The sequence below is a fragment of the Cricetulus griseus genome, chromosome 3, assembly GCF_003668045.3.
Source record: "Cricetulus griseus strain 17A/GY chromosome 3, alternate assembly CriGri-PICRH-1.0, whole genome shotgun sequence".
In the NCBI taxonomy this organism is placed as follows: Eukaryota; Metazoa; Chordata; class Mammalia; order Rodentia; family Cricetidae; genus Cricetulus; species Cricetulus griseus.
Window position 1 is genome coordinate 197,715,408 of NC_048596.1, and position 16,485 is coordinate 197,731,892.

The window sequence follows — 16,485 nt, forward strand, 5'->3', positions numbered from 1 at the left end:
GGACTGAAGGGCAAGTGGAACCCCGACTTCAGTTTCCTCCCTGGGAAAGGAAACTTCTTCACTACAAAACCTAAGGATCCAGAGAGAGAGAGAGAGAGAGAGAGAGAGAGAGAGAGAGAGAGAGAGAGAGAGAGAGAGAGAGAGAGAGAGAGGTGGGAGTATGGGAGTGAGTGGCTTGGGGTGGGGGGTGTGCCCTGACGTACAGGGCCCATTCTTGTGATAGTGTGGTTATGTGTGGGCGAACGCACAGTCCAGTAGCGTGCAAACTACATATGGTGTGTCCTCCCCAGGGTGGGGCCCCTAAATTGTACAGAAGTCCCCTGAGAAGGTTCAGGGCAGTCTGTGGATGGTGCTGAGGTATGCTGGCTAGGCCAGCTGTGTGAAGCAGAAGCCCATCTCACAGGGCATCTATGTGTGCAAACACATAAATGCATGTAGGCACTCATGCCCCCCTCGGCCCTTTTCCCTTGTTTGGACCACAGAGTTCTCAAGCCTGTCCTGGAGAAAATTCCGGGAAGGTGACTCTAGTGTCCTGCAAACCCGGCCCTACCAAAGGACGCAGCGACAGAGACGGCAACCTAAGTCAGCAAGCCACCAGCTCCTTTCACAGATGTGCCAGGCGCCTAGAAGGCGACAAGAAGCCTTCTACCAAAGCTGAAGACGTGGGGGTGGGGAGAAGATGGGGAACCAGGAATCCAAAGAAACTTGAGGCCGGCAGGCTTTGAAGTAGACCCACACACACCTCTCCCTGCAGCTCGCGCCAGGGCGCAGCAGCCTGACTCCTGTGTGCCTCTCACTGACAAGCGAAAACATCCTTCATCACCCTCCCCGCCAGCAGGGCCTGCGTGCACGTCTGTGCGTCTGTGCGGCAGGAGGCCCGCACTCACCTGGTTTCGGGCGCGCAGAGTCTAGCTGGATCTCGCGCACGGTGCTGCATCACGCACCAGCTTTCCACGGCCGCGACCCCGCAGTCAGGGCCGCTCCCTGCCGCTCTCCCCGCCAGCGCCGCCCGCTTTCCGGAACCCGGCCTGGCGCGCAGTGTCGGGAGGCCCCGCGGCGGCGGCAGGCCGAGCCCATAGGGGCATCAGGCCAACTCCCCCCGCGCCCGCAGGCTTCCCTACTCTTATTATTAAAGGATCCCCCGGAACGTGTTTACGTTGAGCCTTGTAAACTTCCTGCCCGGGACTTTGCCATCTCTCAGGAAATCAGAACCTGCGCTTGTAAAAGGGGACTCGGGGCCGCGGGGCCAACTAAGCGGATTTCAGAGTTGAGAGTGGGGGGAGGGGGCTCTAAGGAGACTTTGCTGTTTTAGTTCAGATCTGAGAGTGGCGTGTGTGTGAATGAGGGCGATCGCAATGGCAGCTCCCGTGGGAACCTGGGGTACGTGAGTGGGGCGCGCACTGGGTGCAAGTTCGTACGTCTGAGTTGGTGATTCGGGGATTCGCTTGGGCATCAGTGCGTGTGCGCTCCGAGCGTGTGTTAATGCACGCGTGTGGGTGCGCCTTTCTGAATGAGTGAACCAGCCGTCCTACTAGGGAACTTGTGCGGTTCGTGGCGCTGCCAGAACTGAAGCCACTCGCCGGGTCCCGCTTGCAGCGCCGGAGACAAAGCGCCCGCGAAGCGGCCTGCGGTTTCGTTTTCCGCCCGCGCTCGGCCGGGGCAGTGGCTGCAGCTCGGCTGGGCGAGTCCGAGGACCGCCGGGCGCCGGCGCAGCGCTTCCCGGGGCGGGGAGTGTGGGGAGGCGGTCCCTCTCGGGAACTTACGCCGTCCTGCCTCGAGGGCCGGGAACCCAGTCGCTTGCACTGTCCGCGCTGGTCACGACCCAAGGCCTCCGCCACCGCCGCAGCCCAGCGTGCTGGAAAGACCGGGGCCCCGGGCGCGTGTCCAGCCCACTCGTCCCGGCCTAGGAGGCGGAGGCCGGCGTACCGGGTCCAGGTCGGCAAAGGCGGGGCGGCTGCGCAGCCCGGGTAGGGCGGGGGCAGAGGGGGTGCGTGGGGAGGGACGTGAGGGGCTCGAGCCTGCTGAGTAGCGGCGGGGGATCCGACGGTGCAGGCTGCGGGGGCGCAAAGGAGTGCAGCCCCCCGGGGGGGGGCGGTGCCGGGCCCCCTAACGCGCGTGGCCTCCAACAGGGAGGAGGAGGAGAATCGCGCGCCTGGAGAGGGCGGGCGCGCGGGGGAGGCGCGCTCGGGAGCCGCAGTGACGGCAGAGGTGCAGCCGCCCCGCGCAGCCCCCTCCCCTCCCTCCCCTCCTGCTCCTCCTCCTCCCTGCTCGGCGGCGCAGAGCAGCGGCGGCAGCGGCGGCGGCAGCAGCCACCCGATGTCCGCGCCCGACAAGCAGCAGCCGCCGCACGGCGGGGGCACAGGAGGAGGCGGCGGCGCGGGCAGCCAGGCCATGGACCCTGCGGCGGCGGGCCCCACCAAGGCCAAGAAGACTAACGCGGGCGTGCGGCGGCCGGAGAAGCCGCCCTATTCGTACATCGCTCTCATAGTAATGGCCATCCAGAGCTCGCCCAGCAAGCGCCTGACGCTCAGCGAGATCTACCAGTTCCTGCAGGCGCGCTTCCCCTTCTTCCGCGGCGCCTACCAGGGCTGGAAGAACTCCGTGCGCCACAACCTGTCGCTCAACGAGTGCTTCATCAAGCTGCCCAAGGGCCTCGGGCGGCCCGGCAAGGGCCACTACTGGACCATCGACCCAGCCAGCGAGTTCATGTTCGAGGAGGGCTCGTTCCGCCGGCGGCCGCGCGGCTTCCGAAGGAAATGCCAAGCGCTTAAGCCTGTGTACAGTATGGTGAACGGGCTGGGCTTCAACCATCTCCCCGACACCTATGGTTTCCAGGGCTCCGGAGGCCTCTCATGCGCGCCCAACAGCCTGGCGCTGGAGGGCGGCTTGGGCATGATGAATGGCCACTTGGCTGGCAACGTGGACGGCATGGCTTTGCCTAGTCACTCGGTGCCACACCTGCCCTCCAACGGCGGCCACTCGTATATGGGCGGCTGCGGTGGTTCTGGAGCCGGAGAATACCCGCACCACGACAGCTCAGTGCCCGCTTCCCCGCTGCTGCCGGCCGGCGCCGGCGGGGTCATGGAGCCGCATGCCGTCTACTCCAGCTCCGCAGCAGCTTGGCCGCCCTCGGCCTCCGCAGCTCTCAACAGCGGGGCCTCCTACATCAAGCAACAGCCTCTGTCCCCTTGTAACCCAGCGGCCAACCCCCTGTCTGGCAGCCTCTCCACACATTCCCTGGACCAGCCATACCTGCACCAAAACAGTCACAACGGGCCAGCAGAACTGCAAGGTGAGTGCAGGGGTCCCCAACCCCAGACCCTTGACAGCCTGTGAACCAGTTCAGCTGCTAGAAGGTAGCCCAAACTCTGAGGGGAGACAGTAATCCACAAGGGTGCCTTTGGGTACTGCTCCTCTCTCTTTGAGGAGTGAGTGCAGTTTGATACCCTTCGGGTTTAGGCTGGTTCAGTTTCTGTTCTGGCTTCACTTTGCTGGCTGCCCAAGCCTGACCAGGTAGGCCCCATTCTCACCTCTAAGATTCAGAACCCAGCACTCTTAAGTCCATTGGGGCATGTGGGTGCCTTCACATTTAGCAAAGACCCTCTGTATCTAATCAGGGTCCAGTGTAGGCCTACCTTTCTGATCGTCCCCGTGCAAGGAGTCTGTGTTAGGCAAGAGCTGAAGAGGTAGGCCCAAAGCAAGAGTTAGGCCCAAAGCGGCCTGGGCCCAACACTTGGAGGCTCAGCCAGGCTCTTCAGGAAACCTGGCCTGGTAAGTCCAGAAGCATTTTGTGCTGACAGAAGCTGGACTGTGTGGTGACACCTGGAATTGGGGATCTATCTGAGTTATAGGCCCCAGTGCTCTTTGTCTTTTGGGATCCATCTTCAAGGTTCCTTGGTGCTTACCCCAGACTCACCCCACTGAAAAAGAAGATAGCCAACAGCACGCTCCCCTTTAGCCCTTCATGGGTAGCTTTCTCCTTTGGGGCCTACTCTGGAAGGAGAAATGGGTGGAAAGGTGGCCAGAAATAGGCTGTCAGAGCCCCTGGGAGGCAGAACACCAGTCTGGACATGGTGGGCCACCTCTCCACGGGGTCACCCCCAGCTTATGCCAAGTTAAAATCCCATTTCCACTCATCCTGGGCACTGCTTGTCCTTCAGGGAGACTGCTCCTAGTTGAAGCTAATTGAACCTCTGAACCTCGCTCAAAGCTTTGAAAGCTGGTTGACCCAATATTAGGCCTCTCACTTCACCAGGGTAGAAGTGACAACTTCAGAAATCTCAGTCTCCCAGGCTCTGGGGCATCAAAAGCTGTAACTGCTTCCTCTTTGTGCACAGTGTCCAGGCTGAAGAGGCCCCGGCAGTTGGCGCTACCCCAAGCAGGACTTTTAGCCAGTATTCTAGTGTGGGTCATGGGTGCAGAGTGAGAGGCCATTACCCTTCCCTAGTTCCGTCCCCACTGGGGGCTGGGAACTCTGCAGGGTGGGGTGGGCAGTTGTGCCAGAAAATGCTGGGGCCAGGCAGCGGTGTGCCTGTTCAGCACAAGGCTTCCGGGCTCTGAACTCTCGCCTTAGACGCTAATGTTTGCTCCCCACTCTTGCTGTCACCTCACCCTACAGGAATCCCTCGGTATCACTCACAGTCGCCCAGCATGTGTGACAGAAAGGAGTTTGTCTTCTCTTTCAATGCCATGGCATCTTCCTCTATGCACTCTACTGGTGGAGGGTCCTACTACCATCAGCAGGTCACCTACCAAGACATCAAGCCATGTGTGATGTGAAGCCGAGGCCATGGGCCCTCCAGCCCAGCCTGGCCGGCCCAGGGACCAGGAGCCCACCACCACAAACTGCTTTACTCTGGAGGTATAACCGTCAGCAAGAGGAAAGGGCCTGTCCCCTTCCCTAACGGATTATTTGGAGAGAAAACCCCAACACAGACCTAGCGCTGTGGTCGGCGACTCCACCCCCCACTCACTCACTAATTTCTAAAAAACAGTGGCCGTGGGGCCAGATCAGACTGCAGCTGTAAGTAAATAAATACTTATTTTCAACCCCATTGAAAGCAGCCATGAAGGTACTGTGTGGGGGGGAAGCCAGCTACATGGAAAGAATTCTGCCGAGGTCTCTCCACCCCCGCCCACACACACACCAAGGGACAATTTTTAGAATCACGAACATGTGAGACCAGTCATTATCAAATGCTTTTATTTTTGATTGAATATTTATCTTTTAATTTTTAACTTTTTGAAAGAATGTCTTGAAATGCACAGTTCTCCCCTCAGCCATTTTTTTCCCCTCCTGGAGAGGAGGAGGAGGAAAGGACCAGGCACGGCACCCCCTCTCCCAACCTGGGGTCTCCTCCAGCAGTCACAGGTGGATCTTCATGGAAATGACGCCGATACCTGGAGCCACTGTTTGTCTTTTAAAAAGGACAACAGGAGCTGAGAAGCTGCCCCAGCCTCCATACCCTTCCATCTTCTTCCTCCAGCGCCTTTCACTTTGTTTGGAGTTGCATTTTGACTTCTTCAGAGGGTATTTTTCTGCTTCCCAGTCTCTTCTGTAACTCTGAAAGGAAATGAACACAGAAAGCTGCAGGGATATGGAGGCTCGATCAGGTGGTGTAGTTCAGGCGCCCTGACACCATAGACAGGCTCAGCCTGTTATTTATTCTGCTTTCTTTTCCTGGTCAAAACACCACGTAGCTCTACCCTCCCAGTATTAATGGTGTGACTTGGTTGGCAATATTTGCCATGTAGAGTTGTTGTTTTTTTTTATTTGATATCCATTGTAAATTTGAAGCAAAGACCAATCCGTGTAAAAACAAATTTCCATATGTTTTATATAAATATATATATAAATGAAGGACTGTCCCCCTTTTTAGTATTTCGGCCGCAGAGGTGCGGTATCTGTGACACATATTTTAAACCTCCTTCTGCACTGTATAAGAGGACAATCCGAGGGTATGCTTTTTGTGTATTTTTTTCCTACAAAAAGAACAAAAATAAAAATGTATAACATTTGTACATGGCCTCTAAAACGCTTGTCGGTAGAAATAAACTCGAATGGCTACTTTGTTGGGGTAATAGACCAAATAATTATCCACCCCAAGAGCTTCAGCTCTCTGGACAAAATTAAATCTAGGAGAATCTCAACTCCCCCCCCCCCATTAGCCCTCTTTTCATTCTTCATAGCAGAGTAACATCTGGGTAGGGGTAACTCCCCCCCCACACCGCTTCTAGGTTTTGAAGATGAGCCTTCTGTCCCTCTAAATGTCATTTCTTGGTTTGAAGAAATAATCAAACATTTAAAGAAAAAGGGTAGTCTTTCATCCCTGTGCAAAATCACACAATCTCTACATATATTTACGTGTATTTTTTTCCTTCCACCCCCGAACCGGGTGTGCCGTTTACCCCACCTAGAGTAAGCCTTGACCTGCCTTACATTCTGTTGTAGATAATGAAGCAACTTCAAAGTTGTGTTTGTTTGTTTTGTTTTGTCTATTTTTAAAAAGTTGCCTGATGCTCTTCCCCGTGGAGTCCTGTAAAACCCAGCCAGGAAGAGACCTTCCGTCCTTGGGTGCCCAGGACTCCACACCCATGCTCCCGCCCCTAACATATTTCCCTTCTAAATCGTATTTTCCCTCCTCTCCTGGAGACAACGAACAGCTAAGCTCTGGACTCCCCTGACCACCATCTCCAGCACCAACCGCCCACCTAGGAAAACAAACACAATAAGCCGCATTGTTCGTGCCGCGGTCCTGACCCACCGCAGTGTCTGTGCACCGTGGGGTCGCGCCTCAGAACCTGCTTCTTCTCAGACTTGACATTCTGGACGGGAGGGTAATTTCTCCGGTGCTCTGTTACATCAAAATTATCAATAAACTCGTCCCAGCAATTAATGTCCCAAACTAACAGCTGTCTATAAAATCCAGATAAAGAGGACAGGGAAAGGCCGGAGCTGGGGCGTCTGCCGCATCCGGCGGGGGCTGCAGCCTCGCTGCTCTCGCGGGCCTTTGGTCTGGAGCAGGTTCGAAGCCAGGGGGAGGCTGTGTTTTACACAGGCTAAGACTTCCACTCGGGGATCCGGAAAGCAGGTCCAGGGGAAAGCCCTCGGGACACCTAGAGCCGGGGCATCTCCCTCCCCAGGGCTGATTGAGCCCCAGTGAGGACGGAGGAAGCACGGAGGCCGCCCCCAGTGCAGCTGCTTCTGCGCCCAGGATCCGTGTCCCGGTGATGGCGGCGGACTCCAGCTTCCGGCTCATCACCAGGCTCTTGTGCGGGTTTCATGGGATTTCCCAGCTCCCCCCACATCAAGGCCAGATGGGTGGGTGGAAGACACCCAGAGTCGCTCCCGCAGAACTGGCCAGGGCCCGGGGGATGAGGCCTGGCCTCTGCCTTTCGCCTGATCTGCCGCCCGCCCGAGGGTGAGAGGGAAAGTCCAGCCTTCCCCAGAGGAGGGCCAGACTAAGCAAGCTGAGAAGGCCGGTAAGATAGCCTAGCCGCGGCCCGAGGTTTCCCGCTGCCGCTTTGAAGGCGCCAGGCTTTCTCCCGGACTAATTTTCGCTTAGGTTCGTGCATGCCACTGTGCCCACGAAAGCACTCGGGCACGTGCAAGTCACAGGCTTAAATTGACACAAGGGCCTCCGAGTGGCACGGAATTGTATGTGAGTGCTTACTCACATACAATCGTTAGGGCAGACTGAGCCGTGAGTTAGTTATCTCTAAGCATCTTTGCAGAGGCCCTGAGTGTGTGTGTGCCGCCTAAGGCAGATGGCCTAGAGACGGACGAGCCGCGGGAAGGCACAAAGCTCGGCCCTGTGAGTGAATCGCATGGTCCCCTCCACAACCTCCTCTAGGTCCCAGTGACCTAGTAGGGAGGAACGCCAGGGCCAGACAACAAGAACCTACTGACCCTGAACCCAGGCCCAGTCTGACCTCAGCTCCTAGGGGATAGAGGACAACAGGGTGTGAGCTGTGATTGCAGGTGCCTGGACTTAAGAGGTGCGATCTCTACACTAGTGTCCTTTCTCTTTGCATCTGAAGGGCCCAGGGCAGGGAAGGGCTGGTGCTGCACCAAAGCCTGGCTCCGGGCCTGACAGATGCCCACCAGTGACAATATTCCTAGGAGGGAGTGGAACTAATGACCCGGTGTCCTTGCCGGGGGGGGGGGCACCTGGCATTGTGCAAACCAAGTCACCCCTCTTTGCTTTCTTGATTTCTGACAATGTTCTAGTGAGATGGGACAGTGCTAAGGTGGAAGGGCACACAACTCCCTGGCACCCAGAAAGGAGAGTAGCAGCCTTCAGACCCCTGGTGTTTCTCACTGTAGGGATGGGGGACAATGACATGCATGTACCAGGCCACACTTCCCAGGAGCCACTTATTGGGAGCTTCTTCTGAGTACCCAGTTTGTAGGTAGGTTTGGGCCTGAGACTCCCACACAGATTACCAGAATGTTCCGACACTTGAGGGTCTCAGATGGGGAGAAGGGTCACTTCACTTTTGCTGGTGGCTTTGAGTGACCCATCACATCAGGGTTCTTTTACAGTCTGTTGTTCTCTAGAGGAGGAACGGACAGGGGTCCCCACAGTTCTGGGACAGGGGTCCCAGAACGGGCTGAAGTGTGAGCTCCTCTTCAGAGTCCTCAGCCCCAGCAGACCCTGCTCAGGTGGCTGGGAATGATCTCTGCTGCCCTCTCCTGCCTGCCCTGGCTCCAGTGGCAGTTTGGGAAAACTGGGTTCCTGGAGGGAACAGGAGGCATTCAGGAGACTTGCATCCTGGTAGCCCTCTCCACAGGGGATACCTCAACCACCCTCACAACACCCCTTAGGTGGCTCTCATGCGCCCCCCCTGCCCTGTACCTCAGGCATGGAAGCCAAACTCAGAGAGGATGCACAGGTACTGAGGTAGAATGGCAGGGTGTGTGTGGCATTGGGGCTCAGACCCTGGACTTTCTCGCCCCAAAGCTCACGACCTGTTTCTCTGGATAACCCATCATCAGTGGAGAGGCAATGCTGAAGAGAGGTTCCCAACCTAGCCCAGGCTGGACTCCACTCTACACAAAGGCTGCCAGACCCTGCCCAGCTTTCCATTCCCAGGAAGGCTACAGGTTCCCAGTGTTCTGTCAGACTGGAGACTCTGACTTCCCTCTTGGAGTCAGAAACTACCATTCCAATTTTCATGATGGCTTCCTGCCTGCTCCCCTTTCTTCCTTCAACCCCTTGGTACAGTGGAAATAAACATCAAGCAGAAGTTGATACAAGACCAGAGAAGCTGTGGGCAGCAGTAGGGTGTGGCTGCCTGATTCTGTTTCTCTGGGTAAGGAGAGGAAGGGGCATTCTTTCCTGCAAGCCCAGGTGGGGCCATTGCCAGTCACTGGACTCTGGCCTTTTGTAGAGATGAGTGGATGTCTCCTTCTTTCCCTCCCTCTCCCCTCCACTCTTTTTCCATTCTGAGTATTGTACCCAGTGCCTCACTTTTAGGATGGATGTTATTTGCCATAGATCTTTACTCCCACCCTTATATTTCTGGTGTGCTGTGGCAGCCCAGTGAGGAGTGCAATCCATGTGAAACAACAGACACCGAGCAGCTGTGGATGCCTGCCATTAGACTTGTTCAAAGTAGCCAGTGGAGTAAGATGGGGAGATGGGGTTAGCAAGGCAGGATTACACACACGTTCAGAGCCAGGTGTTGGGTTCTTTAGCTGTTTCTTCTACAAGAAAGATTCTTGCGACTCCCCTGAAGGGATGTCACTGGGCCTGGGCCACCCAAGCATCAGTTGGGCGAGGTAGTCTGAACAGAGCTGAAAGCTAGCCCTACTAAGCCCAATCATAGTGCCTGCACTGCCTTTAGTAGGCTGGCTGCCTGGCCAGGGGACACAGCTGGGACCTAGCCCACATTATTCTAGCATAGCTCTGGTGTTGAGTGTCCTCATGGTGACACAGCAGTGATCTGGGGAAGGACCATGTGCTAAGCCTCTCTGAGCATCTTATTAAAACTAGGGCCCCATGTTCCCTGACTGTCCGGGTCATGGTCATGTGGAAGAATGCCAGGTTCTTAGATGTCCCTGAAAAAGGACAAGTCGTCTGTCTTTGGGAATGTGTCCCGAAAAGCAAGTTCTAGATAGGCACACGATGTCTCTGCGTTTCTGTGTGACAGGGGCCTGGCAGGACGGAGCTGTCACTGGACCCCCCAACACGAGCTCCAGTCATCAGGCTGGGTCAGAGAACCAGGCCTGTGTGTGAAGGAAGGTAGCAATAGGAGGGCCATAGGGGTAAACCTCAGGAGGGCAAGGCAGCAGATGGATAAGGGGCAGGAGGGGGGGCGTTAGCAGACTGCACTTCATCGTGATGTCAGCAGGGATAGGGATCCCAGGACACTGCAGGAGAAGCACCAAGACTGCCCTGGGATTTTTTGCTACTGGCTATTTCTCACGAGGAGACAGCGCCACCTGCTGTCCACTTCTTACAGATTTCACCAGCCTACAGGTATATATGCCCAGACCCTTCCACCTCAGTGTAGGGGAGATGGATTATTTTTGTTGGGAGTTGAACTAATTATCTTCTCCTAGTTACACAAACAATGGGGCTTTAGAAAACTGGGCTTCAGAAAAGTGGAGGGTAAAGTCACTTCCAGCCTCATCCCAGGCAGCTTTGCTGTCCCCAAACACATCCCCTGAACACAGAGACTGTGTGGCCCCTGGAGAAACAAATAATGGGCATGCAGGCTCAGGGCTCCCAGCCGCAGGGTGCGGTTCCAGTCCTGCCTCTGCCTCTTCCTAACTTCTTTTGCTTCCCTCCTGTGATGTGTGGGTGATATGAAAAGTATGCTGCGAGTCTCAAAAGAGCTAACTCTAAGGAATTGCAGACACAGAGAGGGTGAGCCCTGCCTGAGGTCACACAGCTAGAACACATTACATCCTGCCCCTCTCCCCCCCCCAAGGCAGTGTGTGATTCTGACTCCGAATTCTTCAACCACTCAATGTTCTCTGTGTTCTGACAAGCTGCCGTGGCTTCCAGTTGGCCTGGAGGTTCTGCTTGTGGTCAGGGGATGAGCAGGTCAGTGTTCACCCAGGAACAGCCATTTTCCATTCCACAGGGCCAGGCTTAAGGGCTCCAGCCAGTTCTGGCCTCATCTGGAAAGCTGCTCCAACTGGTGGGTTTGTCTGACCTGCAGGTGGGAGCGATGCTGGATTTACCCACAGCTCAGCACCTCAAGACTGGTTCTTACCAATTCCAACCACCAAAGTATGGAGCATCCACACCACACAGGCTCATGTCAGCTCCCATTTCAACTGTCCTGATTGATGGCCCTGGAGAATAAAGGGCTCCATTCACTGGTGGAAGCCTTGACTCTGTGAGGGAAAGAGTGCAGCTTCTCACTTAAGTCTGCTTGTCTGAACATCTCTGTGGCAGGTCTAAGGAAAAACCTTGGGTGACCCAGACTCTCTGGGGCTTGGCAGCATGGAGGGGTTAGGAAAAGCTTCAGGGTCCTTGGGACCTGCATTGCTGCCCAAAGGAACACCAGAGAGGTAGGGGTCACACCCTAGAGGTGAAAGGGTTGAAGGATGCAGGATGGGCCCAGTACGGTGGGTGACACCCATGCCACAGACCCAAGTTCATGCTTCCTTTGCTGTGGGAAGATTGAAGTCACCTCACAGGGGAGGGATAATTTTCTCTCCTGCCAAATGGCCCTGGCTTGAGCCTGCTCACTGTGGGTAAAGAGCAACTTGGCTGCACTCCTGGAGCCTCACCTGTCCGAGGAACCTGCATCTGCAATGAAGATGAAGATGGTTATAGTAGATCCCGTCCTCTTGTGAACTGCTGTTCTTCAGAGGAAATACTGATCTCTACTTTGATACAATTTACACGTGCCTATCACTATCTGTGACAGTAAGTGAAACTGCATGGCTGGTTACCGGGGAAGCAAACCCTTGCCCCAAGTTTAGTGGCTTAAAACAGTAAGTCATCCCTGAGGTTACAGGGCTGCCTCAGTGCCACCTGTGAGGGCTCTTTCCCCTGGCCCAGGATCCCTTCCAAAATGGTACATTGTCCTGGCAGTGCCGCCTGGTCCTCTCCATAGGGCAGTCCAGCATCACCACTACATGACAAGACAACAGTGGTATGATTTTAACCGGATTTGGGGGAAGGTTTCTGGTGTGGAGAGTTGAAGAGCTTCCTGGGAAGATGCACCAAGCTCTTTGGGCACTTCAATTCCTTGGGAGAACAGAAGAGGGCTCTCCTCTTTGCCCCACCTGCAGGGAAAGGTAGTTCAGAGTGTAAAGAAAAAGTGAAGGGGGCAGTACCCACTAAAGAGTGCTGAGGACCACAGGCTGGATGTTGCCTACGTTGCCACCCTATAGATGGGTCCTATGAAAGATCTATTTTGCAGAAAGGCTCTGATATTTTAAAATTCGAAGCTGGGTAAGGTGGGAGACAGAGGCAGGCCGATCACTGTGAGTTTGAGGTCAGCCTGGTCTATAGATCTAGTTCTAGGCTAGCCAGTGCTGTGCAGAGAAACCCTGTCTCAAAAACAAAACAAAACCAGCCTGGAGTAGTGCTGCATGCCTTTAACCACAGCAATCTGGAATCAGAAACAGAGGAAGGTGGATCTCTGAGTTTGCGGCTAGCATGGTCTACAGAGTGAGTTCCAGGGCAGCCAGGGCCATATGGAGAAACCCTGTCTCAAAAAAAAAACAAAACAAAACACAAAACAAATGATAAATCAATAAACAGATGTTCTCTTTGCTTTATGTTCTATTTGGGGGGCTGGCCAAGGAGCCCAGATAAAGGTGCACAAGCACCACTGCTTCCTTCATAGCTCCGCCAGGAACTGCGGCTATGAGAATAGGAACCTCAGAGGCAGCATCACATACAGGCCAAGTGTCCAGGATTAAGGAAGGTCACATCAGGCCCAGGTGTCCAGGACCATGCAGAGGAATCAAGGCCAGGTGATGGGACCCAGAGGGCAGCATAAGGCCAGGACTAGGAGGCAAGTCTTCTACAAAGACAGAAAATCTCATCTCAAGCCTCAGAAGACCATCAGGCCTGTGACTTTAAATGTGTTTCCATGGGTCTGTCCATCTAGAGTGATAGGAGAGACTATGGGTGTTTGTCATGGGTGCCTGATGGGCAGATGTACTCCCCTTAATGTGACTAGCTTTACATCAACTTGGCACAAACTGGAGTCATTTTGGAATGGGAAACCTCACAAACGTTTCCACTAGATTGGCCTGTAGGCAAGTTTTTGGTGCATTTTAGTTGGTAACTTATAGGAGTGAGGGAGCTCACTGTAGGCAGTGCCGCCCCTAGATTGGTAGTTCTGGGTTCTAAAAGCAGACTTAGCAAGCTGAGGGGTGAGCCAGTGAGCAGCCCTCCTCCATGGTTTCTGCGTCAGCTCCTGACTTCCTTTGATGACAGATTATAATACGGGATTGTAAAATAAGATAAACCCTTTCTTCCCCAAGTTGCTTTTGGCCATGGTGTTTTATTAGTGACAGAAACCCTAACTAAGGCACCTAAAGTGACCCCTAGGCTCAGCAACCTCTTCTCTGGCATTCTATCCTTCAAGCCACCATCTCACTCCTCAAAATGATGACTGATGCTATACCCCCACCCCCAGGGCATCCTGGCTTCTGTATTAAGTGTGGCTTCACCATGACTGCAGGACAGGGGGAATGTCACCAGCATCACCTGGAACTTTGAACCTTGTAACCTCAAACTTAATTTCCAAGCCAAGGTTAGTATCACCTAGAAGCCAGCAATGAAAAGGTCATTGCCTTGTAGTTCCTCTGCCAATCCACTTCATTCTGTTCCCATGTTCACGTGTACATGCAAGTGGAGGAGACCAGAGGTCAACTTCTGCTGTCCTCTGCTCTTGCTGGTGACAGTTCCCAAGTATTTGCTTGCTGCTTGGTTCCCTGAGGAGCTTCTGCTAGGATCTTGCTGGACATGCTGGAACTGGGGCATCTCTGTGGATCTGTAACCACTTTTTGGTGTAAAACTCATTTCACCAAAGGAGCCTGAGCTGCTCATCAACCACAGTCCCAACTACTTATGAGTGTGTGTGTGTGTGTGTGTGTGTGTGTGTGTGTGTGTGTGTGTGTGTGTGTGTGTGTGTGTTACCCATGGAAGTCAGACAAGCTTTGTGATATGGGTGGTGGGAGCTGAACTCAGGTCTTCTGGAAGAGCAGAAAGGCTCCTAACAGCTGAGCATCTCTCTAGCCCCTGCTGTTACATTTCTAAAAGACAGCTATAACAGAGGCTGGGGAAGCCATTGGTTTGCATGTTCCTGAATTATCTAGTTTCTCATCACTGTGAAGATGCCCAGAAGGGTTTGGCTCAGCTTCAGAAATAAGTCCCATTCATGGCAGGAGGATAAGGCTATGTTCTCATGAGAACAGCCAGGATGCAAGGCAAGCACACACTGGAAGAGGCCAGTGTGCTGGCTAGTTTATGTCAACTTGACACACGCTAGAGTCATCTGACAGGAGGGAATCTCAATTGAGAAAATGCTTCCAGAAGAGTAGGCTGAAGGCAAGCCTGTAGAGCATTTTCTTAGTGACTAATGTGGTAGGGCCCAGACCATCATAGGTGGGATCATCCCTGGAGTGGTGGTCCTGGGCTCTATAAGGAGGAAGGCTAAGCAAGCTGTGGGGAGCAAGTGGGTAAGTAGCACCCCTCCATGGCCTCTGCATCAGCTCCTGTCTCTAGGTTCCTGCCACGCTTGAGTTCCTACCCTCACTGCTTTTGATTATCAACTGTTACACTGAATTCTGAGCAAAATAAGCTGCTTTGATCATGGTGTTTCATCACACCAATAATAATCCTAAGACAGTCAGGGTGAGATCCAGCCCGAAGGACCAGTTTCTTCGAAACAACCCAAGTTTCCACCATTGATGAAGCCAAATACCATGTGGGTGTATAACACGGAGGGGCCCAGAATCCTGAAGCATCACTTACAGCATCTTTGCCAACTCAGCACCTGAAAAGAGTTCTGTCCATTTTTTATTGTGTGCTACACAATCACAGCCACGATCATTGCAATGACTTTGTCACCTGTGGCTCACCAGCCACCCAAAGAACTAGACCTCGAGGGCATCCTGAGACAGGGTACACTCTGCAGCATTTACCTGGACTGAGACTGAGAGCACCTGGGCTTCAGTGCTGATGTCACTTTACACAAATACACAAGTGGCTCAGACTGTGTCAACACATCTGGATTATTCTGGCCACAAGTGACAAGAGGCCCACACCATCTGGGTGACCTGAGTGATCATTTGACTAGAGTCAGGCTTGGTTGATTTTTGGGTAAGGGTCATTGTTAGGACCAACACCAGGCTGACCCCGCCCCCTGATGACGGGCGGGGCACGCACAGGGATGTGCTATGCCATCACGGTGTCACTTGTCACTCATTACAGATCCGTGTGAGGACTCTGCACATGTGTGGAACCTCAGTGCGCATGCATGGTTTTCCCTTTAAAAGTTCTACCTACCCCCACCTCTCCCCTCTTCTCTCTTCTGCTCTGCTCTTCTCTTCACTTACGCCCTCTTCTCTCTGTCTCTCTGCCTTGCTCTGTTCTTCCATTTCTCTCTCTCTCTCCATCTCCCACCCTATAATAAACTGGTTAATGTGCTCTCTATAGTTCGTGTTCCATGTCCATCTCTCTCGAATTTTTAATTTAAGCAAAAGAGTAACATTTTAGAATAACAGCCATCTCTCCATTTTCCAGCACTGATGGACAGCTCCCCTAACATAGGATTTCCTGGGTTGCTCAAGTCCTTCTGGTCTGCAGCAAGAGGGAAAGAGAGCTCCATTCTGCTAACCTGCAGCTGCTGTCTCACAGGGAGCATCAAGGGTAGGAAGGGGCACACCGGCAGGTGAGGACACTGGAAAAACAGCAGGGAGAGGATGGGATGGCCAGTAGCTGTGCTGGGGAAGAATGGGAGGGAAGACCAGACCAGCAGGTGCTGGGCCAGAGGCCAGCGCAGCTTGAGGCCTGCTTCCCATAGTACCTGTGACAACTTGAAAGGGGTGGTTACTGAGCTAGCACAGTTTTCTAAGGCTGGGTCCCTGCAAGGAGACATATATCACAAGATTTTTTTTCCCTTAATATGTGAACAAGGCTTGCCCTTCTGGGGCAAAGGACTATGTTAATGGACACTGTGGAAGACCCATTGGTAAAAACAAGAAACTTCTCAGGCATGCACATTTGAATAAAACAAACTCTCCACCTAAGTGCTTATTTTGACTTTGCCTAGGATCAATGGCACAAATGCTATGTCTGGGGAAGCAGAGGCAGCTGCCACCCGTCTCACTCTCATTGAGGTACAGTGAGGCCCTTAGCCCCATGACTTATACCTGTGCAGACTGGGTAGACATGATCACACATGTCCACAATGTGGGGTTTGTCTCTGGATGCAGAATCCCATCCCCACTTGTGTTCTGCGAGACTGCGGGTCTGCAATGATTACAAGCATCACACGGAC

General features: G+C 53.9%; 1 protein-coding gene across 1 annotated transcript; it reads left to right on the plus strand.

Annotated features, from left to right (window-relative positions):
* The first annotated feature begins 2,200 nt into the window (after positions 1-2,200).
* On the plus strand, positions 2,201-6,474 carry Foxf1 (forkhead box F1). The gene is made up of 2 exons (XM_027410715.2): positions 2,201-3,292; positions 4,619-6,474. Exons 1-2 carry the CDS (start codon positions 2,317-2,319, stop codon positions 4,777-4,779), a joined length of 1,137 nt encoding a protein of 378 aa, XP_027266516.1. The 5' UTR covers positions 2,201-2,316; the 3' UTR covers positions 4,780-6,474.
* Positions 6,475-16,485: the final 10,011 nt, after the last annotated feature.

Coding starts and splice junctions, on each gene's coding strand:
- Foxf1 (XM_027410715.2), top strand. CDS start 2,317: ATGTCCGCGCCCGACAAGCAGCAGCCGCCGCACGGCGGGGGCACAGGA. Junction 3,293..4,618: donor CGGGCCAGCAGAACTGCAAG/GTGAGTGCAGGG, acceptor CTCACCCTACAG/GAATCCCTCGGTATCACTCA.